The sequence below is a fragment of the Pollachius pollachius genome (genome assembly GCF_949987615.1).
Source record: "Pollachius pollachius genome assembly, chromosome: 17".
NCBI classification, from domain to species: Eukaryota; Metazoa; Chordata; class Actinopteri; order Gadiformes; family Gadidae; genus Pollachius; species Pollachius pollachius.
Window position 1 is genome coordinate 5,665,290 of NC_136950.1, and position 23,609 is coordinate 5,688,898.

At 48.9% G+C, this 23,609-nt stretch overlaps 1 protein-coding gene across 1 annotated transcript; it reads left to right on the plus strand.

Annotated features, from left to right (window-relative positions):
* Positions 1–1,357: 1,357 nt before the first annotated feature.
* On the plus strand, positions 1,358–22,108 carry map7d2b (MAP7 domain containing 2b; the record flags this gene model as incomplete). Its single annotated transcript, XM_079754972.1, is given in 16 exon segments — positions 1,358–1,394; positions 2,074–2,163; positions 2,785–2,945; positions 7,871–8,012; positions 13,422–13,511; positions 14,717–14,832; positions 15,359–15,432; positions 15,677–15,885; positions 17,053–17,093; positions 17,095–17,192; positions 18,501–18,681; positions 19,019–19,123; positions 19,472–19,535; positions 20,328–20,472; positions 20,849–21,123; positions 22,013–22,108. Coding segments are annotated over 15 exon segments (1,824 nt in total). The 3' UTR covers positions 21,120–21,123; positions 22,013–22,108.
* Positions 22,109–23,609: the final 1,501 nt, after the last annotated feature.

A 23,609-nucleotide genomic window follows, 5' to 3' on the forward strand; every position in this document is an offset into this window, starting at 1 on the left:
TTGGATAGACGTGTGTCATCCATGAATGGAGAGGTTGAAGCTTTTCTTTTGTTTTTTGCTTTTTAAACTTTTTTTTTGTTCTTGTGCATAAATAAACGACTTGCAGGGAGAACAGAAGTTTGTTTTGGATGCAACAAAATGAATGCCCCCCCCCTTACTGAAATCCGAAATACTTATTTTGTGTCCCTCATTTGTGTCTATCTTTTTAGTTTTTATTCTGCTCACCTTATGGTGGTAAGACACAGCTGTCTCATAAAGTTCTGTTGGTGCTGCCTCGACCAATAGGGAGCACACTGTTCCCCTCAATTAACTGTTCTATGTTTGAACCGATGTTACAACCGGTTTTCAATAAAGATCTTAACTCCATATATTGGGGTTGTCTCCTTGATAATTTATCATAGAGCTGATGCACGCTAGGGAGCGATGTTGAGCCATAAATCCCTCATAGTGGGATGCCATGGATGTATTTAGTAAGAACAGGTACACCTGACGAAACTGGAGCACCCGATGGATGTATTTACCAAAAAAGGGTACACCTGAGGTAAACTAGCTCAATGACGTCGAGTTTTACAAACGTACAACAAAGACTACATAATTCCTATTTTTTGTTATTAATTTTCAACATTAGAAATTATCCATGCATTTAAATGACGAGGGTCGAGACGCATTTCGGTGATTAAAAAGTCGTTTATTAATTGAATGGTCATTGGCCTGACGTGCCTGCAACAACAAAAGCGTTGGCGGTATTATAACGAGGTCGTTTTGTTGGTTTCAGTTAACCGATTATATAATATCTTATATAGAAATATCTTAAAGGCTGCATCACCCATCATGTATGTTCATTAGAAAGCAATTATTTGTGTGTAAAGCAATCCTAATCGAAAACTTCGTGTTTATGTGTGTGGGGGATAGAGGCAATGACCCAACCAACCAATGACGTAATGATTCCCGGCACGTGCGCTCGGTCTCGATTCTGCCTCCAATCTTAGAATCGATGCGGGAGTTTATTTGGGATGAAGCGCTGCTAAATCCAGCACTACTCAACGCGTCCGCGCTTCAATGGGTTTTGTTGACTTTGTTTTCCTCTGTTGTCATCCTCTATCTCCCTGCTCATTTTCTCAACCCCTCCCTCCTTCTCCCTCCATCTCTCTCGAGCCTCCCTGTCGTATCTCTCTCTCTCTAGCGTCTCGCTCTATTCCTCTTTCTGGCACTCTGGCATAAAGTCCCTGTTCAGTTCTTGGCGTTCCTTCCTCCTGCTTGCCGCAGTCTTTATATCGAGCCGTGTGTCCGCATCAGTGTTGTGGGCTCCTGGGTGGATGTGACTGAGGCCGGTGGAGGAACAAACTGACCCGCCGAGATGACCACCGTGGCCCCGACGCACCACGAGGTGACAGGTGAGACAGATGTCAGGGGTGTATGTCTTACCGCTCAGGCTATGGGCCTACGTCACAAAATGGCAAAAAAAAAGATGTGTCAAGGGATGCATTTAATGTGAATGCATTCATGTGTGCACATCTGTGTAACCTTTTTTTCAATATTCCGTCGGGTGTGGTTCAGAGGATTTTTATTTTCTCCTGACTGTTGACGTGCATCTGTGATCAATAACAGTGGAGTGATCTGTTTATTTCTGCATGGCTAGAGCTGCACCTTGTTGGCAGAGGGTCATCTGTTGGACGGTTTAACGCACCTCTGCGTACATCGACGATATTGACGCGTATAACAGAATCACCGAAGGGTGTCAGCCCTGGCGAACAGTGAGCTGTAATGGGTGCGATGGTGACATGCAGGTAGAATGGCATTGTGTGTGTGACACCTTGCTAAATTCATTAAACTGCCGTATGACAAGCGGTACCGGAGTTATTCTGCATAAAGCGTCGACGGTGGAGGATGTATGATGCTCAGTGACCTTGACAGCATCGCACATGAGAGTGATGTTAATATGGGCGCGCCTGTGTGTTTCATCTTGACGAGATGAACGGGTGTCTCAATTTCCATTTAGAACCTGCATATTTACCTTGCGCGCAAAGTAGCATCCCTCGACAATGACATTCTGTCTGGTTCTCGGAAATGCAGTGCTGACGCCTCCCCCAGTGCGGCACCTGACCAATAGGAACCCGTCCCCGTCCCGAGCCTTGGCCAGTCCTGGCAGCACTCCGCCGGCAGGTAGGAGCGTCACCACCACACACGTCATCACTGCTCCCACAGCGTCATCAATCTCTATGCACATATGTATCGTACACTTGTAGTTCAGTTTATAACATAACTCCAATTGCAAATTGCATTGCAAGAAGACATTCAGGAGTTTTAAAGAACAATAGTTATACTTATATGCATTTAATGTAAACAGTTGAACTTAAAATGAATCAATAGTTTACCGTTAATAAACTAGCCTACTCATGAATCCTCATTAAAGCTTCTTAGGCCTCTTGCTCAAAGCATACCTCCGGATAGAGTGTGTGTGGGGCATGGGGATCGAACCCAGTACCTTATGACTAGGAGCTTGAACACCCGTTCCTCTACGCTATGCTGCCCTGGTTCATTTGTCAGATGGCAGATCTGCCTGTTTTGAGCAAAACAAAACCCAAAGGGAAGCTACAACAGACAGCCTCTGCCCAAAGATCCACTGGCGAACTGGTGAATTCAACACACGTTAACACATGCACACGCACAAACGTGTCTGTGGATGCGTTAGCATAGACATGGATATGTGTACTGTGCACGATGTGCAATGTTTAGATATAAATGTGTGTGTGTGCGTGTGTGTGTGTGCGTGCACGCGCGCAGAGCTGTCGGAGCTCCTGCGTGACAAGGAGCGCCGCACCCAGCAGCAGCTGGGCCGCTGCGTGGAGGAGCGGGAGAGGAGGCTGGAGGAGCAGAGGAGGAAGGAGACGAGGCGCCGCGCCGCCGCCGAGGAGAAGAGGAGGCTTCAGCAGGAGGAGGAGAAGGTCAGAGGTCAAACTCTGGCCAAGCCTGCGAGACGTTTCTGATGTGGGGGTCGTACCAGAGGAATCCGTGGTTTGAGGACTTTGAGGAAGTGCAGACTACACAAAACAGCGAGTGGGGTTTCAGACCCCGACCCCACAAGCCTGAGTCTGAGTTTCAGTTAGCTGACTTTGACCAGGGAGCGGCGCTGAGCAGGAAGGCGTTTCCTTATGGCCCGCTGCACCCGACGTAGCGTCGTAGCGTGCCCCCGGAGCGAGAGGAGCCTATATGCATCCTGATCCCTCTGGTGGGGTCTTGATGCACCCCCGCCTACACCCTAGGCGGACTAAAATGCTGTCCTATGCAGGAATGCCACAGCTAGAAAATGTCTTTATAAGCAAATTTGACAAGAGGGCCTTTTTTCTCCCTGCAATATGCGACTTCCACTACTAATCTATACATTACTGAATTCATTGCTATGCAAACATTCGTACTATCTTGCAAAACACACAGTTTATTCATAGAGGGACGCGTCAAGGCCCGTAAAAATAGACTTCATGTCTATTTTGGCACTTTGTTGTGTGTTTGCTGCGCAGCAGCCCGGCTCAGTGTAACAGCTCGTATCGATAAGAGGAGCGTTTCCTTAAGGCCAGATGCAACGCTACATGATGTGACACTGCCAGTGTATCAGGGGGTCAGATGCATATTAATATTCTTTCAGAGTAAATGATTCGGACAAAACATTAGGTAGTGAAGTACGGGGTGGATACATCCCCCTATGGTACGTTATGGTTATTGCAGGTTTTTTTATCCTGCTGTCCATCACTCTAGGTAACGTTAAACCACTGCTGTACTGTACAGATAGAGGTCACGGGCACTTTTCTTTTGGCTCTATTTCGTTGAAAATATCCGCAACAACAATGTGGTCTTCTTGGAGGCCTTTTATCATCAGTTTTAGCAGGGTTGATACTGAAGTATATCAAACCCGATGGGATCTGTTGCTACGTGGGAACCATTGCTAGCCCTCTCTCTTCATCACATACTAACCTTGTGTTACCAGCCAACCATGAGCTACTATCTAACCCTTCATGTCTCTCCAGCTAACTCTCTTTGTTTTGAACTAACTCTCTCAATGTTAAGCGCTTACTCTCCTCATATTACCAGCTGAATCTATGTGTTATCTCTTTGTTATAATCTAACTTGGCTTCCTTGCTGTTTTTTATTGTGTTAGGCTGCCTCGCTTTGGTTAAGGAGCTAAATGTCATTGTGTTGGCGGCTAATGCCAACTCTTCTCTTAACAGCTAAATCTTACTGTGTAACGGCCAACTCCTAATGTTCCCAGCTAAATCTCCTTGTGTTATCATCGACCTTGCTAACTCTCACTGCGTTGGGCTAACTTGCTCTGGTCCACCAATAATAGCTTTCATAAGCCATTCGCAAACCAGATGAGCCATGGAGGAAGATTTAATTTTAGGTCTACATTTTAGGTCTGGTTCTGTGTTTAATATGATGGGTGGCAATTGATTGATTGATGTGTTGTGTGGTGCATCAGGGTTTTGAGCAGAGCTCAGTGGGCAACCATCTATAGGGTTCAAAGGGTTCAAATAACACCACTCCATGTCTGCAGGGCTGTTTGTGTGTTTTTCATTGATTGGGTGTGTGTATTTACATACAAATACACCGCTCTCCTAATTTCCAAACCCACTCATTTGCATTACTTAATGACATAATGATTGGCTGGTCTCTCCTGGGAGGCCACAGTGACATCACCATAAGCCTGTTATTGGGACGCTTACTGGAAACTGTAACGTGCACAGTCATAGATGAGCACACGTTTATTACCCGATACACCTCAGGATGAATGTGAAAATGATCCAGAGATGGACAGCATGAGGGGATCGTGTAAGGTTCCCAGAGGGACACCCTCATTAGTAAATCTCAGAGACAGACTCTTAATAGTAATTTATGGTTATTTCTTGTGACCCTGAGGTGCGTATTGATTGATGTATATAGCGCTTTGTGGAACAGAGCTAACATTTGATGTGTTGCAGTATTAGGCCTGCACCTTGCATGTTTATTTGTTCGTCCTATGCACATTCACACCGTGGATCAAGCTCTCTTTATCTAGGTCAAATCCTTTTGTTTAAGACTATATAGATGGATGCATGGAAAATGGATGGATGGCCAACCGGATAACCCTCTCCTCCCATTACATGGCTGTTTTCTCTCTCCCTTCCTCTGCTTCTTCATTAATTCTGTTCCCCGCCTTATCGATTCCACGTCAACTCTCCATCTCCCCCCAACCCCCTCCTACTTCCTTCCCTATCCCCCTGTGACTCCATACATTGTCATCCCTAGCTTTCCCAACACACACACACAAACACACACACACACACACACACACACACACACACACACACACACACACACATACACACACACACACACACTCACACACAGATGCACCCTAGGCGTGTCTGTGACTGTAGAGGAGAAGGGAGAGAGGAGAGAGGAGAGAGGGTGCATCTGTTACGGACCATGACACTGAAAATATGAGTTGATGTAGAATAGGTGATGCAGAGAGAAAAGGCAGAGAGAGAGAGGGTGGGGGGAGAGAGCGATGAAGAGGAAATGAGAGAGTGGGAGACAAAGAGTTCAGCTTGCTAAGCCTCAACATCACAGCCCAGCTGCCTTCTCCTCTCAGTCTTTTGAAAGGCACTAGATCACATAGAATGTACATTTAATCCCCAGCCTGACTCACAGGAGTTCAGAAGTGGATTAAGATGTCTTCGAGGGCTGCACCATTATGACAAAAATAATAATTCAGATTATTTTGCCTGATATTTGGGATTTTGGTTATTCATTGTGAATAACAGATTTTCAATTAAATAAATAATCTGTTGCTATTGTATGCAAATATTATAATAATGAGGCAATTGCTTAGTTGTAACAGTTTACAAAGTCATTAATGGCCATACAAAATCAAATTTCAAATTATTATTTTCTACAAATTGCGACCTTTCACAATTTGTTAATTGCAGAGCCCAAATATGCAATTTATTATTAAACCCAACTGCCATTCACATCAGATGAATCACCATTACATTCTTGAACGAATCACTATTATGTATTTCCTTTGTGATGTAGATCTGTGTTTTAGTGTAGGATATGTAGCATGATGTTACTTTAAACGATGCAGATAGGTACACACCAGTATCCCTGTCTCTGTCTCTGTCTGTTCTGTGCATCGTCACAGAGAAGCATCGTTGGAGGAGATAAGAGGAGAGGAAGGTAGAGGAGAAGAGAAGAGAGGAGAGGAGTGGAAGGTAGAGGTGAGGAGAGGAGAGGAGAGGAAGGTAGAGGAGAGGAAGGAAGAGGAGAAGAGAAGAGAGGAGAGGAGAGGAAGGTAGAGGAGAAGAGAGGAGATGAGAGGAGAGGAAGGTAGAGGAGAAGAGAGGAGAGGAGAGGAAGGTAGAGGCGAGGAGAGGAGAGGAAGGTAGAGGAGAGGAGAGGAAGGTAGAGGTGAGGAGAGGAATGGAAGGAAGAGGAGAAGAGAGGAGAGGAGAGGAAGGTAGAGGAGAGGAGAGGAAGGTAGAGGAGAAGAGAAGAAAGGAGAGGAGAGGAAGGTAGAGGTGAGGAGAGGAAGGTAGAGGAGAGGAGAGGAAGGTAGAGGTGAGGAGAGGAGAGGAAGGTAGAGGAGAGGAGAGGAGGAACATAAGAGAGAGGAAACAAGAACATAATGACCCACTTGTATTATTTTACCATTTTTAGAAGTGTATATAATCGTCTCCCCTCTGGAGATAATGATAATCCTATAATAATACAATTTGGTCATTATTTTCTTGAAGAAGGAGCAGGATAAGGGAGATCGAAAGAAAAGGAAAGGGAGAGGATGGGAGAAGCGGGAACACATGGTTAAACTGGAGATGTCGTGATACTAGTGGTGGGGATCGGAGGAGAGGAAACAAAAGGAGAAGGCAGACGAGGAGGGAGGAGGTGTAGGGGAACAGAGAGACGTGAAACGGAACCTTGGGGCGCAAATGAATCTCGTATTGATACCCTCTTCTGCACACAAACGTATTCACACATGCAATGACGTAACCCTGCACGTACGTGTGTGTGCGTGCGTCGATGCATGCAGCCATACTCCCCTCTACTACATGCGCCTTTGTGTGTGTGTGTGTGTGCGTGTGTGTGTGTCTATGTGTTTCCTGTGTGTGTGTGTGTGTGTGTGTGTGTGTGTGTGTGTGTGTGTGGTATTGGCTGTGATCGACTGGTGAGGCATGGTGAGGCACGGTATGTAGATCCATCCCTCTTTCTGAGTGCTCTCTGAAATAGCCTCAGTCACCAGAGAGTGAGAGAGATAGACAGAGAGAGCAAAAAGATCTGTGTGTGTGTGTGCGTGCGTGCGTGCAGGTGTGCGTGAGTTTGCCTGTGTTAGAGAGATGGAAGGGAGCAAAAGGGAGGAGACTAGCAAGGGTGGGGTGAACAATTGTAGAGGTGAGAGAGAGAGAGACAGTGAGAGAGAGAGAGAGAGAGAGAGAGAGAGAGAGAGAGAGAGAGAGAGAGAGAGAGAGAGAGAGAGAGAGAGAGAGAGAGAGAGAGAGGGGCTGTGTTACTAGAGGGAGTGGCAGAGTGAGAAGAGGCAATACAGAGAGAGAGAGTGAGAGGGAGAGAGAAGACACAGCTCCGGTAGCTCAGTCGTTGTTGATCGTTGGATAAAGCAGACATTGCAGTGGGAGCAACGGCAAGCGAAGGGAAACCAAGAGAGACAGCGAGAGAGGGAGAGAGAGCGCAGGCGACAGAGGACGCTGGGGCGAGGCTGCTGCGGATGCATGCGGTAACCATGGCGCAGCCGTCTCCGTGCGCGTCGCCGTGCACCCGTCGCCGTAGCGATGGCTCGGTGAGAGAATGCCTGTTCTTCCCCGTTCTGGAACGGAACGAGCAGGAGCGGCTGGAGGCGCTGGTCCGCCGGAGGGCGGGGGGCGCAGCCGACAAGAGGGGCCGCGGCGCCGGGGAGGCCAGCCGGGACCCCCCGGAGAACCGGCCCAAGAGATGGACCTGGGGGGGACCCCCGGACGGAGCCGAGGGTGAGTGGGGTACACCACCGAGTGGGGGGGGGGGGGGGGGGGGGCGGGTATTGTTTTATTTACATGACATGACATGACATCATCCTACAGGAGGGGGATTGTGTGTGTGTGTGTGTGTGTGTGTGTGTGTGTTTGTGTGTGTGTGTGTGTGTCTGTGTGTGTGTGTGTCTGTGTGTGTGTGTGTGTGTGTGCGTGTGTGTGTGTGTGTGTGTGTGTGTGGTGTGTGTGTGTGTGCGGGACGAGGGGGGGTTGGAGACATGCTGGGGTGTTGACGCTGGATGGTGGTCCTCGGTGGGGGGGAGGGGGACAGATAGGCAAGAGGGAGGGGGGGGGGGCTCAGTTGGTATAAGGGAAGGAGGGGGGGACTGTCAGGGTTAGAGGTCATGGGGAAGGGTGGGAGGGGGGACAGTGGGGACGGCAGGCAACGTTTGGCGGCTGTCATGGGAGCAGAGCAGAGAGAGGAGGGATTACGTTTGTGTTGTCGGTGTTTGGGGAGGAAGGGAGCTCTCTCTCTTTTATAGAGGACAGTTTGAATATCATATCCCAGATGCATAAGAAAGACAGAGAGAGGGGGGGGAGAGAGGGGGGGGAGAGAGGGGGGGAGAGCAGATGACAGTGGAAGGGTGTGGAGGCTGCAATGCAGATGGGGGCGAATACAGACGTTTTTGGTCTTTTTACCTCATCTGATCGCATCACGCCGGTGTGTTTGTGTGTCTGTGTGTGTGTGTGTGTGTGTGTGTATTAGTGGAGGCTAAAGGTATGCGCTGTCTGATGTAAAACCTTAAACAAGGCTGTTCAGACTGAACGGCCAGCGGTGATGTGTGTGGTTGTGTTATTGTTGTCACGCAGTTTATTTACACTGTCTGTCGCAGCTAGGAGCGCTAGCTAGCTGGCTAGCCATGTAGCTTTGTCTGCCACTGCATCGTCCGCCAACAGGTGTGTGTACTTGTGATTTTGTCTGTTTATGTGTTGAACAAGGATTATTACATGGCATGGAATGCCCTGGTTATTTTTGGGAAGCTGGTGTTCTATTGTTGTGTTGGTCGACTGGTTTAATTCTGTAGAGAAATGACACGTCTAACCTTGACATCAACAGAGGCCAAACTCATAAATACACGACACACAAAAGAAGGCACATGCCGACGTTTACGTTGACAACATCCATCTATCGCCTTCATTCTCTCTCTGTGTCTCTCTCTTCCTCTCTATCTCTCTCTCTTTCTCTGCCTCTCTCTCTTTCTGCTTCTCTCTCTCTATCTCTTTCTCTCTCTGCCTCTCTCTCTCTCTCTCTCTCTTCCTCTCTATCTCTGTCTCTCTGCCCCTCTCTCTCTCGCTCTCTTCCTCTCTATCTCTATCTCTCTCTCTCTTCCTCTCTATCTCTCTCTCTCTGCCTCTCTCTCTCTATCTCTCTCTCTCCCTGCCTCTCTCTCTCTCTATCTCTCTCTCTCTGCCTCTCGCTCTCTCTCTTCCTCTCTATCTCTATCTCTCTCTTCCTCTCTATCTCCCTCTCTGCCTCTCTCTCTCTCTCTCTCTTCCTCTCTATCTCCCTCTCTCTCTCGCTCTCTCTCTTCCTCTCTATCTCTCTCTCTCTTCCTCTCTATCTCTCTCTCTGCCTCTCTCTCTGTTTTCCTCATTGTCTGTCCTTTCTATCCTTTCTATATCTCTCTCATCCTCCCTCCGTCTATCTCCCTCTTCAAATGACATCCATCTTCCATGACATGTTAAATCAAAAAAATAAACAAAGATATTGTATTTAGCAATTGTATGTCGGATGTGTGTTTGTGTGTGTGTGTGTGTGTGTGTGTGTGTGTGTGTGTGTGTGCATGTGTGTTCCCATGAGGGGATTTTGCGAGACTCATAAAACATGCTGAAAGGTTGGACTCGCACCGGATAGAACGGGGCGTATGATGTGGAGCATTCATAACGCCTTCAATAATTCATAGGGCTCACACACATACACACACACATGCCCACAAAGGCTACCGCTGACCTGCAATCTGGGAACCAGGGGGGGGGGGGTACTCTGTTGGGCGGCGTGCCCCAGGCGGAGAGAGCTGTCCTGGGATCAGCTCGCTGGGTGGCTGGCTGGAGAGGAAGAATCCCAGCTTACATATTTCCCCCCTCGTCCCATGGAAGGACAAAGACCTCCTCATCCACCTTGCAGTGTGTGTGTGTGTGTCTGTTTGTGCGTGTGGTTGTGTGAGTGTGGTTGCGTGCGTGCGTGCATGTGTGTGGGTGGGTCTGAGTTCTATGCATGTGTGCGTGAGGATCTTATTTGTCTTTCCCAGGGCTACCAAGGTAGTTGTAGTGGTTACCCTGATTAAAACCAGCTGCCTTTTCCCTTGCCCCATACCTGGGGTCAGGGCCGCTGTCTGCCATCAAGGCAGCCGATGTTATTCATCAGATCCTCGTTGCATGGCTCATTAACAATGCTTGCAGTGGTTCATTTTCTAGTACCACCTGCTGTTGGCCAGAAACACAGGCGAGTTTCTGTATGACAAGTTGTGTGTGTGTGTGTGTTTGTGTGTGTGTATATGTGTGTGTGTTTGTGTGTGTCCCCGTGCGCTTCACTAGGTAAACTCTCGTGCGCGAAAGGTGTGTGTACGTGCACGCCGCAAGAGTGTAACGCTTTGCTTTCTCTGCTATGCAACACCTGCCGCCCAGGTACCCCTAAGACCCTGCCTTGCCCTGCCATTGGTTCTGCTCAGCCCAATGAGCTTCCTGCTGCTTCCAGAGCCAGCCAATCCCGTAACGGTACATATCTCCCCACTGTGTCCCTTCCTGATATTTACTGTGTGCATGTGTGGCAACCTGCTTGTTGTATGCTCTCTTCCCACCAGCATCTCGCTGCTTGTTATTTGCTGGTTTCTCTCTAGCATCTCGCTGCTTGTTATTTGCTGGCTTCTAACTAAAATATAACTAATTATATGCTAGATATCTGCACTAGTTATGCATATAGCCTAAAAAGCTATCCTCTGGCTAGTTTTTTCTTATCATATTTTTGCAATATACGTCCGGCATGTGTTTCTTTTATTGCTTTTATGTCAGTCTGTGACACCATCATCATCGTATTTGCACTTTTTGTGCAATATGTGTGTGTTTGGGGACTGCATGAATCTGGGACTGTGTAATTATCTGTGCAAGTGATAGAGTTTCTTGGAACTAAACAAAGAAATTATATGTTTAGAATTTGGACTATTCTCCCCACTCTGTCGGTGGAGTTGTTCGCATGATCTGTCACATGACGCAAAAACGATGTTGAATCCTACGCGCTTATCACCACCTCGCTTTCGCACTCCTGTGCTCCTCTATCTTAAGCTAATACCTACTGAGCCGGTCCGATGCACCTGCTGTTAGTCGTGTACTCATACGGGCACAGCCTCTGTCTACATCCTGGGGTGGAAGATCCATCCACACCCTATACACGCCCTGACTGCCCCCCCACCCCATCAGAACAAAGGGCTGTGCTGCTTCCTGTCTCAGTGGCCCGTGGCACTGATTAGTGATGCATGCACCATTCCCTCTCAGTGGGGGGGCCTGCAGAACACCCCACCCTGATAACTCTCACACACACAGACAGACACACACAGACATTTGGCACAGACACACCGATACAAATGGGACACACACGCACAATTACACATGGAACACAAACACATAAATACAAACACCCATGCTCACACATGCACACGTTCACATACACACACACAGGCGTGCACATGATCACGCATGTATGCATGCACATGTTGCAGCAGGCATGCACACGCACACCTACAAATAATGCAAAATGCACAGTCACACCACACCCTACATCATACCAGACATATCCTCTCAAGCCACTCATGGTACACACATGCATAGACACACACACACACACACACACACACACACACACACACACACACACACACACACACACACACACACACACACACACACACACACAAGAAGCAGGCCTACATCCCATTACATCGGCTGAATGTTCTCATCCAGTAGCGATGTCCTCTTCTAAAGAACGACTGATCTGCCGCCTGGCCGTTGGGGCTGTACTGCGGCTCTGTTCTATATTCAGAGCTGGAGTTGGACAAGGTACAAATGTACCAAGTACAAAACTTGAATGTCGTCCTGGAATAAATAAATTACAATCTACGACCAAAGAACACTTAATTGTAAAAGCGTGACTGTATAGAAGCAATGCAGCGGCAGGGAGGCGTATGTTAATGTAAAAATTTAGCGGTTACATTGTAAATGTGCATCCTGAGGGGCTATGTCCCATGCTACACATCCCTGTGTTGCTGTAAGGGTGGAGTTAGTGCAGCAAAAGAGAACGTGCTAGAGGAGAGAGGCTGTTGGAGTTTGGGTAGCAGCTCATGCATTAAGGATTATCACACAGATAGTTCTCATGCATAAACTCATTGCATTGTTGTCTTGTCTCTGAAGATAACAATACTATGATCTTTTCTTATTGATTAGTCGCAAATGGGAAATGCTGTCTCTTTATGATGACTTTGTCACCGCTACAACAGATTATGTTTAGTCCATTAAAAAACAGCAAAAATAAACTGATATATTTGAAAATGAAAAGCTTGATCGATGGAAGACTAATATTACAGATCCTTTCCAAATTGGTCAGACAACATTATTAGAAAAACATTTTCAAAGATTGTACAAAAATCATATACATACTGTAAAATCAACCCCAATAACTATCACCCTGACTATCATACACTCAAAACAAAAGCCCAATGACTGCTGGCTGTCCATCAATCAATCAAACGGCCCAGGCGTCTAGTCTACAGTAGAACTAAATGGAGGGCCGGCCGGCCGGGGCTCACGTCGTCCCCCCCCTCCCCAGACCGACGCCCTTCAGACGCCAGCGTGGTGTCTGCAGCCGGCCGCTCGCCGTGCACTAGCATTGCAGCTCTGCATCGTCTGCAGCTCCAGCCGCTCGCTCGCTCCACCGCCCCCAAGGTGAACGCTGCACCCTGCAGGACTCATTGATCCCCATGCCTTCTTTTTTTGTGCCGTCAGGCTCATTTTTCGGGCTAGGGGAAGGGGGGTGAAGGGGAAGGGGGGGGGGGGGGGGAAGTTGTCTGATGTGATGAGTGCGTCCATTCTGTGCTGTGATGTGGGGGATGTTGTCACTTGAGCGTGTTTAAGTGGTGAGTCATTCAGTGTATGTGAGTCGTTGTGTGAGTCGTGTTAGAGATCTGATTTGTGTTGAAATGCCCCCTGGGGTTGGCTTTTGTGTGCGGGCATGCGTTTGTATGTTTGTGTATCTGTGTGTGTGTGTGTGTGTGTGTGCGCACACGTGTGTGTGTCTGTGTACGCGAGTGTGAGATAGTGTTTGAACCACCCCATTATTCTATACCATTGACTTGTGTCATTGTGATTTTTTTTGACTCACAGTAAATGACTTCCTGACTCCAACCACTCCTGATCAACCAATCAACAAACGGCTTTCCAGCTCCTCTGCAGCCATCCATTCACCCGAGAGAGGTGAGAGAGAGAGAGAGAGAGAGAGGCATTATCTACCCATTTACCCATTTTATTTATTTATTTCCATGCCTTTGCAATACGTTTACGGATATAATAAAGTGTGGGAAATAGAGGGGAGGACATGGAGCAAAGGACCACGGGCAGGAATCGAACCCGGGTTGCTGCAATCAGGACTGGGTCTTAATGGTACGCTCTACCCGGAGAGCCGCTGGGGCGTCCCATGTATTTATGAATTTATGCAGTACCATAGGCCTGTCTGTTATAATCAGGACTAGAGTCACGTGATGAGGCCTATTAGGCCTAGCAAGTTAACTACATGTGATTCCCCAGACAGCACCTCTGTAGTGCTTCCGTTTGAGGGGTCACACAAGGAAAGGCCTACATTATTTAGTAAGAGAAAATGTTAGGATATAATAATTATTGCAACGATGACATTAACCAGTTTCATTATATAATGGTATGAAAGAACAAACAATATGGAGTCATGGGGATTAGCACTCTACCCTGTGCTCACGGCGATGTGTGTCCATCAAAGAAAACACGCAATTAGTAAATTTGTACAGTTTGATAAGTTTGTGTCAACACTACTTACATTATATTTATGTTAACCAGTGAATAATAATGAATCCAGCAGTAGAGAACTCCATTCTGCACTGTTTCTGACACAACCGCTCATACGCTCATTGTATAGGTTAATATTATAGCCTATTGTCATTTGATTCATTTGTTTAAGAGACATTTCATACATTTCTGTGGTATCAGATGGACGGTACCCACGATAGGCGTACAGGCCTATAGACATATATTGTACTTATAGGTATAATTCATACATTGAATATAATACGTATAGGCCGAAAACAGTTATATTTCTCATTGGTGCTATCATGACTGATCTCGAAGCCGGGTATGAGGTTTCTGAGGACCTGGGTTCCCAGAACAGGCCCTGCCATGGCCTCGGTGGGCATTCCATCTTTCATCTTTAGTTTAGCATGGTCCCGTCCTTTGCCCTGTGCGTCGTCTACCTCGCGGTGGGGGCGGATCCTGCCGGTCTATGTACTTGGCTTTACATTACTTTTGCTCTTGGATTGTATCTAATTCCAAATACTTGAATCTCTAGTAACTCTGTGTCCGCCTACTTTTGTCTGTGTTTTGATGTTTTGTCGTCGGTATGGTCCTGCATGGCTGTTGTGTTGGTGACCTGTCAGTGTCTGGTGTGTCCCATCGTTTAGCGTCCTCCGGAACACAGAGGCCGCACAGAAGTTCCTCCAACCGCAGGAGCGTCACCGGCTCCCTGGAGGAGAACACCGGGGACAAGACACCGGTGAGCCGCTCACACACGCGCATACACATGTATAGAACCATATTAATATTTCAATACTCAGTCATAGACTTCTTTTTTCATGAACACATTAGCCTAGCCTTATGAATGTTAAAACAGACAACATACAGCATATTATTTCTATAATAAAATACTGTCGTTGATTATATACTGTAGATTAATACTAAAGGGTAAGTAAACGTGAAATCCAGGTTTAGAGTTTAGTTTGGTTCAGTTTAGTTCTCACAATGTGTTTGTGAACATTTGTGTGTTCTTTTTTACCGAAGAATCAAAGCAAATTCTCTGTCAAATATAGAAAGTCTCCTTCGTCCTGAAAAGAAGTTTTAAGTGCTAGTTTTGTATTGGCTGAGCACCCTGGCGGGGGTGAATGTGATGTGGGTTTTGTTAAAACGGGGGGGTTAATGACCTGTAAATAAATCCTTAGTTGAATAAAGATAAACAATAAAGTTTCGTGCTGTGGTTGATAATAGACGTGTAATAAAAAGAGATTCTACGGGGTGTTTCACAGACAGACGGTCAGACCCCGCCCAACCGCAGTTCATCCTTCAGAACCCAAGGCAAAGGACCCAGCACCCCTAAACGGTACCACAACACACACACACACACACACACACACACACACACACACACACAGAGACACCTACACACACACACACACACACACACACACACACACACACACACAGAGACACACACACACAGAGACACCTACACACACACACACACACACACACACACACACACACACACACACACAATGCAAACAATGACCAAAACCAGTCGCTGCGTCTGTGTCCATCCCTGATCCCGTCGCCGTGGTTTCCAGGGTGCGGTCCACCAAGAACCGGGCCTTGTCTCCCTGCTCCCCTGGCCAGTACCCCCCCTCCCCTGTCCGGCACCGCGCCCCCACCCCTGGCTCCGAGGACAGGGGCCACATCGAGGGCAAAGGGCCCGGGACCCTGGAGAGGAAGTCCTCCAAGGTGGACGCCCCGGAGAGGAAGATCCCCAAGTCCACCAGCAAAGAACTGGCTGCAGGTGGGGGGGGGGGGGGAGAGAGGGAAGGAGAGAGGGGGAGAGGGAGGGAGGGAGGGGGAGAGAGGGAGGGAGGGAGGGGAGAGGGAGGGAGGGAGGAAGAGGGAGAGAGGGAGGGGGAGGGAGGGAGGGAGGGGAGAGGGAGGGTAGAGGGAGTGAGAGTGATGGAAGGAGAGAGAGAGAGGGCGGGAGAGATATTTTACTAGGCTTGCATTATTATTTTCGTTAGTTTAATGATTAAACTTCTTGGCATTTTTATTTTCCATGCCAATAAAGCACTAACAATAATTATATTTATATTTAATTGAATTGAGATAGGCAGAGAGTTGGAGACACAGCAAGAGAGAAAGAGTGAGAGATGGAGACAGAGAGTGAGAGGTAGAGACAGACAGAGAGAGGGAGATAGAGAGAAAGATGTTTTACACCTACATTATTAATCGGAATACACTATTATTCATTCAATACACTATTTCTCAACCGCTTTGGCAATGTTCACGTTTATTTTCCAAACCTCTTCCAATGTAAATTATTTTTTAAAGTACGAAAGAGAGGGAGAGAAGTAGAGAGAGAACACACACACAACACACAGCATACGACATACAAGTTGTAAATACAATATCTTTGTTTATATTTTGATTTAACATGTCATGGAAGATGGACGCAATTTGAAGAGGGAGATGGACGGAGGGAGGATGAGAGAGAAAGGATGAGTTTGACCATGAGAGAGAGAGAGAGAGAGAGAGAGAGAGACAGACAGAGAGACAGAGAGAGAGAGAGAGAGAGAGAGAGAGAGACAGACAGAGAGACAGAGAGAGAGAGAGAGAGAGAGAGAGAGAGAGAGAGAGAGAGGCAGAGAGAGAGGAGTGCAACATGAACCCCAATTGAGAACAGAGCATCTCTCTCACCAGCAGAAACAACCATGTTTCCATTGCTCTCGCTATCTCTATCTCTCTCCAGGGTCAGACCTGTATGCCTGACAGGCTGTCCGTCGTCTGTCTGCCTGTCTGTCTCTCTGTGTATCGTCTGCCTCTGTTGGTTTGTTCCTCTCTTTCTCTCGCCTTCCCCCCATGTCACACAGCTTTGCCTTTGTGACTGCCCTCTCTCTGTCTCCACTCCTCTACCGGTCCCCTAACACTCAGCCTCCCCTCCACTCTGCCCCCCCCCCCCCAGAGTCCCCGTGCACGCCCACCGGCCGCAGTGTGGGCGGGACACAGCGACGCAGAGGAGGCGTCCCGTATGCTGGCCGAGAGACGCCGCCTGGCTCGAGTCCAGAAGGAGCAGGAGGAGCGACAGAGACAGGAGGACGAGAGGTGTGTGTGTGTGTGTGTGTGTGTGTGTGTGTGTGTATGTGTGTGTGTGTCTGTGTGTGTGTGTGTGTGTGTCTGTGTGTGTGTGTGTGTGTGTGTGTGTCTGTGTGTGTGTGTGTCTGTGTGTGTGTGTGTGTGTGTGTGTGTGTGTGTGTGTGTGTGTGTGTGCGGTTAGAAATCCTGTTAATCATGTGTGATTAACCATTTGGCTGGCTTCATAGCCATATGACACGGGTTTACACACGTTTTGAAGAGACTACGACATAGTACACTTTGTTGGGTGTGAAATCTCCTTGTCACATGTGCTCTAAAAGTATTCCCTACATCCAATGGTCACTAAATTCTGTTGAAGTGTGCTATATTCCGGCAACATCAATAGTTGCGGTAGTTGTCTATTGGCTGCTCACCCTCGTTCAAGCGAGTGTGACGGGGGTTTGACCACGCCCCTCACTGCCCTCGCTCCTATTGAACCCAATTTGTTTGTTTTTCTAGAAAGCTTTACTCATGACTGCTCAGATCGCTTGTTAAAAAGCTCTAAGGCGGAAGGTCTGCTGTTTAAACTGAAATATACCGACCCTTTCATTTATTCATCGTCCAGACTAATTTTGGAAGAATTCCTCTGCGGACCTCTTAGTAGACGATCTGTGACCCCGTGACCCGTCCGTCCGGGGCTGGTGTTTCACCAACCAGGGGGACTCTGGAGCAGCACGTCCAATAATAGCTTGTTGCCAAGGGACGAAACCAGGAGACAATTTACCATCATCGCTCTGGTGTTGGCTTACAGCCCTTGATCTCCCCAGTAACATGAGCGCCGTGATGAAATGTACAGTAGACACAATCAATGGTGTCCTTCCCTCGTTCTAACTGTCTCTCTCTGCCTCGGTCATCCACCCTGCTCCTGTCGATGGAGCCACCACTGTCTCTTTGTGCCCGTCCCCCATGATTCATCTGGTTTCTCCTCTCTCTTCTCCTTCTCTCTGGCGTCTGGCTTCCTCCCAATCTGTCCCTCTCCCTCCCTCTGTTCATTACACTCCATCCCCCCTCCCCCCCTCTCTGTTTCTCTTTCTCTCTATTCTCTTCTCTCCTCCCCACCTCTCTGTTGCTCCACCCCCTCCCTCTCTCTCGTACCTCCCTTTTCTCTCTCCCCTCCCCACCTCTCTCCCTCGCCTCCCCATCTATTTTTACCTCTCTCTCTCTCTCTCTCTCTCTCTCTCTCTCTCCTCTCCACCTCCCTCTCGCTCCCCCCACCTCCCCCTCTCCCCACCTCCCCCTCTCCCCACCTCCCCCTCTCCCTCTCCTCCCACCTCCCAGTCTGAGACAGGAGGAGGAGGAGCGCAGGCAGAAGGAGTTACTGGAGCAGCAGGAGCTGGCGGCTCTGCAGGAGGAGGAGAATCGGATCTGTCGCGAGGACGAGAGGAAGAGGAGGGAGGAGGAGGATCGAAGGCAGAAGGAGCAACGCTGGAAGGACATGCAGGAGCAGCTGGACAGAGAGGTCAGGGGTCAAAGGGGGGAACCCGTCCTGTCTGTACCACGATCACCGCTTCATGTGGTCGCTCTTCATGTGAGGACGGCAGCGTGGAGTGTGATACGGACTGGCCCTAAGGGTGGGTCAATCCCTCTGAAAATAATCACTAGATCAGCCGCAACGAAACAATCGTTAGCGGTAGCCTGAAGCCGGAATCACAGTCCCCATGACGCGGCTCTGGTGAAGCGTGTGGACCGTCCGTCCAACCGGCCACAACGAGGCTGCATCTAGGACTGTCACAAAGTAACCTGCATAATAACACAGATCCCCAAGCTAAGCTAACGAGAAGCTGTCGTGTGTCCAGAGGGAGGAGGCGTGCCTGCGGGCTCAGAAGGAGGCGGAGAGGAGGCGGCAGGAGAGAGAGCTGCTCCACATGCAGGAGGAGCAGGAGAGACTGCAGAGAAAGAAGGTGTGTGTTTGTGTGTGTGTGTGTGTGTGTGGTGATATTATAAAAAAATACTATTGTAATGACCTTTCATTCAAGAGCAATACTTTATTAACCAGAATGAACAAATTCATGATCACGGGAGAGAATGAGATTGCAGTCGTGTTCTGTAAAAAGAGAAGATCAATCATACATGAGGCTAAAACACAAATGTCCCCCTATAATGTTAACTGTGTACGGAGTTTGGAATTTGAATAGTCACTTCTGGATCACTGTTTGAAACAAATATGATCCACAAAGTACTGTAGGATATGGGAGTAGTGAGGAGGAATGAATTCATGGATTCTAACTGATGTCTCCATGAGCACACAGAGGATCGAGGAAATCATGAAGAGGACCAGAAAGACAGAGGGAGAGCTGCACTCTCCTGCCCCAGGTAGGAGCCACGTACCCCCCCCGGGGTGTGCTATCCACTGCAAGGACTCACAGTGTGCGCATTAGTCAATAAGGCTCGGATTTCAGCGCAACTAGCATAACTCACTCACTCACCCACTTACGGGTTAATAAAGTGTGTGTGTGTGTGTGTCTGTGTGTGTGTGTGTACCATCCAAGTATTTTTTTGCTGCGACTTTAATATTAAAATGGCTGTGTGTATTACTTACATCGATCTCAATTAAGCCTTAATCAATAATGTGACTCTGAAGACAAAGTGAAAAAAAACAAATAGGCTTTTTACCAATTATTTCCCAGCCCTGTTTGCTCTGCAGTGTGACTCAGCTTTGTCGGTCAGGCAGGGCCACAGAGACCTCTGGTGGTGAAAATTAGTAATGACTCACCGTTTGCCAACGGCACACCTTTTTTGATCGTGAAAGCTATCCAATTAACTACTGAAAACAGGATGAAAAAATGACATTGTAAGCAGCAGGTATCGTGAATGTTATCTAACATTTCATAATATTCTTGGATCCAGCAGTCCTACTGTGTTTTAGCAGAACATCTGGGCGGAGAAGGTACCAGAAAAGGAAAATGGCCTTGAAGATTGAGTTATGCCTTGTTTCCTGTTTTGTTACAGAGATATTCTATCGAAGAACACAATGTAGCCTTCAGTTATGTTATTGTTTGAAACAAATTCGAAGCGAGAGGAAGCTGAACAGCCCCTTTCACACAGATCTGAGCTTGTCTGTGACACTACCCAGAAAGCAACTTTCCTGTTGTTTTTATGTCCCAGTGTCAGATGCCAGGGGCCCGCCCGGCCTCATTGGGGAGGACGAGGCCCCTACTCCCGCTGAAGCTCCCAACATCATGCTGGGGCCCCTGGAGACCAAGAGCTGCCTGGACGAGCTGTCCGACGGCGTGCAGTCCATGGACGTCAGGTGAGGCTTCCTCATGGATCCCTTTGTCTGAGTCCATCTGTCTGTGCCGAGCCTTCTGTCTGCATTCTCTGTTTGTCTGTCTAATATTTACACTCAAGCCCTAATTGTATCTGTCAATTTAATGGAGTCAAACCTTTGTATCTGTCTTTTAAGCCTGGGCAATTCTTAATCTCTCTCTCTCTCTCTCTCTCTCTCTCTCTCTCTCTCTCTCGCTCTCTGTCTCTCTCTCTCTCTCTCTCTCTCTCTCTCTCTGTCTGTCTCTCTCTCTCTCTCTCTCTCTCTCTCTCTCTCTCTCTCTCTCTCTCTCTCTCTCTCTCTCTCGCTCTCTCTCACTCTCTCTCTCTCTCTCTCTCTCTCTCTCTCCCCCCACTTGCAGCCCTGTGTCCCGGGACGACCAGGCCAGCGCCCAGGACTTCTCCCCGGTCACCGAGGGAGGCGGCGATGTCCCCTACGCCCTGGAGCACATGTCGGAGCTCTCCCTGCACGGGCCCCCCGGGGACACACCCGCCTTCCCCAAGCTGCGGGCGGGCAGCGGGGCCGCGCTGGGCGACCTGAACAAGAACCTGCTGATCCAGGCCTACAGCGCCGCCTCCGAGTCCTCCCAGCTCATCCACAGCCTGGGGCCGGGGAAACTAGACGTCCTGTAGCCAGGTAGACCCTACCCCGACCCAGAGAGACCTGGAGAGAGACCCAGACCGCCACACAGAGAGACCTGGAGAGAGACCCAGACCCAGAGAGACCTGGAGAGAGACCCAGACCCAGAGAGACATGGAGAGAGACCCAGACCCAGAGAGAGACCCAGACCCAGAGAGACCTGGAGAGAGACCCAGACCCAGAGAGACCGAGAGAGAGACCCAGACCCAGAGAGACCTAGAGAGAGACCTAGAGAGATACAGACCCAGAGAGACCCAGAGAGACCTAGAGAGAGATCCAGGCCCAGAGAGACCGAGAGAGATCCAGGCCCAGAGAGATCCAGAGAGACCCAGTGAGGCACAGAGAGACCGACAGAGACCCAGACCCAGAGAGACCTAGAGAGACCCAGAGAGACCTAGAGAGATCCAGGCCCAGAGAGACCTAGAGAGAGACCTAGAGAGATCCAGGCCCAGAGAGACCCAGAGAGTTCTAGAGGGACTTAAAGAGAACTAGAGAGACCCAGAGAGACCCAGAGAGATCCCGAAAGACCTAGAGACCTACACCGAACCAGTTGGCACAGAAACACAACACACACACCAGAGACTACAGAGAGACCCACAAGGACCCCAAAGCACCTAGATAGACCCAGACAGACAGACAGACAGACAGACAGACAGACAGACAGACAGACAGACAGACAGACAGACAGACAGACAGACAGACAGACCAATAGAAAAATAGGTCAGGGAGCAAGAACAGCGATTGAGATTGACTCTGACCTGGAGGGCTAGGAGCTGGTGGTAACCAGGTGGAGGTGTTCAGTCTCTCTGTGAGTACCACCTCCCTGGCTGGTTTTGTTCTCCTCCTCTTACCCTTCCTCTTCCTCCTCCTCTTCCTCCTCCTCCAGGACAATGTTATCCACGGGGGGTGGGGGGCCCAGGCAGTAGCAGTCGGACCGGACTCTCTGTCATCATCATCCTTCGCGGACCAGAACCCGCCCCCCCCGCCTCAACCCGCACAACCTCCAGGCCGCACCGGGAGACGGAGACCCCACCCCTCTCCCCCCTGTGCCTTCCGCAGGGAGCCGTCGCTATACTCCTGGCCCCTCCTCCATGTAACCCCCCCGAGCTCACGTCCTCAGTATGGACCCCCACCCCTCCCCCCCAACACGCACACACATCCATACACACACATAACTCACACCGTAAACGCAACTGCATACCTTTAACCAGCAGGGTTAAAGCCGGGGTCGTGAAAAGCAAGTGCACCGCAATCCACCTTCCTGTCCGCCGTACTGACGCCCTGACGCGCCGCCGCTGGCCGCGGGTCAGGTGTAGTAGCACTCTGTACATAGAGCCCACCACTACCAGAACATGAGTACGATCCGTGGGGCGGACGGGGTAGATTTTGTCATGTGACTAATGGTTGCTAGGGTAGATAACGTGTATACGGTCCATGGGGTATAAATATATAAATATATATATATATATATGCATAGTGGGGGAGGGCTGCTTAAAGACGTGGGTCATGATGGCGGCGTCTCTGAACGCCGTCATGGCCTCTCTCCTGGTCTGTGTTTTCCGGTGGGTTCTCCTGTGAGTGTGTAGCAGTACGGACTCCCCGGCCCGTCTTCGACGTCTATCAGAACCCCCCCACGCGACGCTACACAATCGACTGTAGATAATGCTAATGCGCCCCAACTGCCGCGGAGGGAAATGTTATTAATAACTGGATATTATAGTCCTGCTTTTAAACCCCTGAAAAATAGTAGCTTTTGCTTTTGTTACCTACTGGTCATGAGGATAAAAAACAACAACAATGTAAAGTGTGTAAAGGAGTGTTTAAGAGAGGGAGTGTGTGTGTGTGTGTGTGTGTGTGTGTGTGTGTGTGTGTGTGTGTGTGTGTGTGTGTGTGTGCGTACGTACGTGCGTCTTCGTGCGCCTGTGCAATTCTCTTTTTTTATATATCTGCAGTTGAGGAAAATATTGATACAGTGCGTTTGGTGTCGTGTATTCGTTTCCACTCACCGTAACTGCTAGCTTTAGCTTAGCTTAGGCCCCCGTACACTTAGCTGTGATTCACTGGTCTGGAACTAACCCACTTCCTCCATCTCTCCCTCCCTCCCTCCCTCCCGCTGGGTTCAGATCCGGTTGCCAGGTCCAGAGATGGTGTTAGGCTACGCGCCCCCCGCCCCTTACACTTACTGGAAAGCTTGTTCTAGAAAATTAGCGTCTGCAGAAATAAAGAACACCTCACAAACACTAAGGAAGCCTGGTTGGTAAGACCGCCGGCGCCACGCAACTCCTCACCTTGAGGCCTTAAACCTCTCCGCCGCTGGGCTCTCATTGGCTGAGCCCGCTCCGCTGCTGTGTGATCAATTGAAATGGATTTGCTGTGATCCATTGGTTTTCCTCCCACCCCCTCCCTCCTCATTATAGCCCTCTTTGCTTCGCTCTCAGGGTGTGTGTGTGTTGTGCGCACTAGCATGTGTTCTTCAGTCTGGG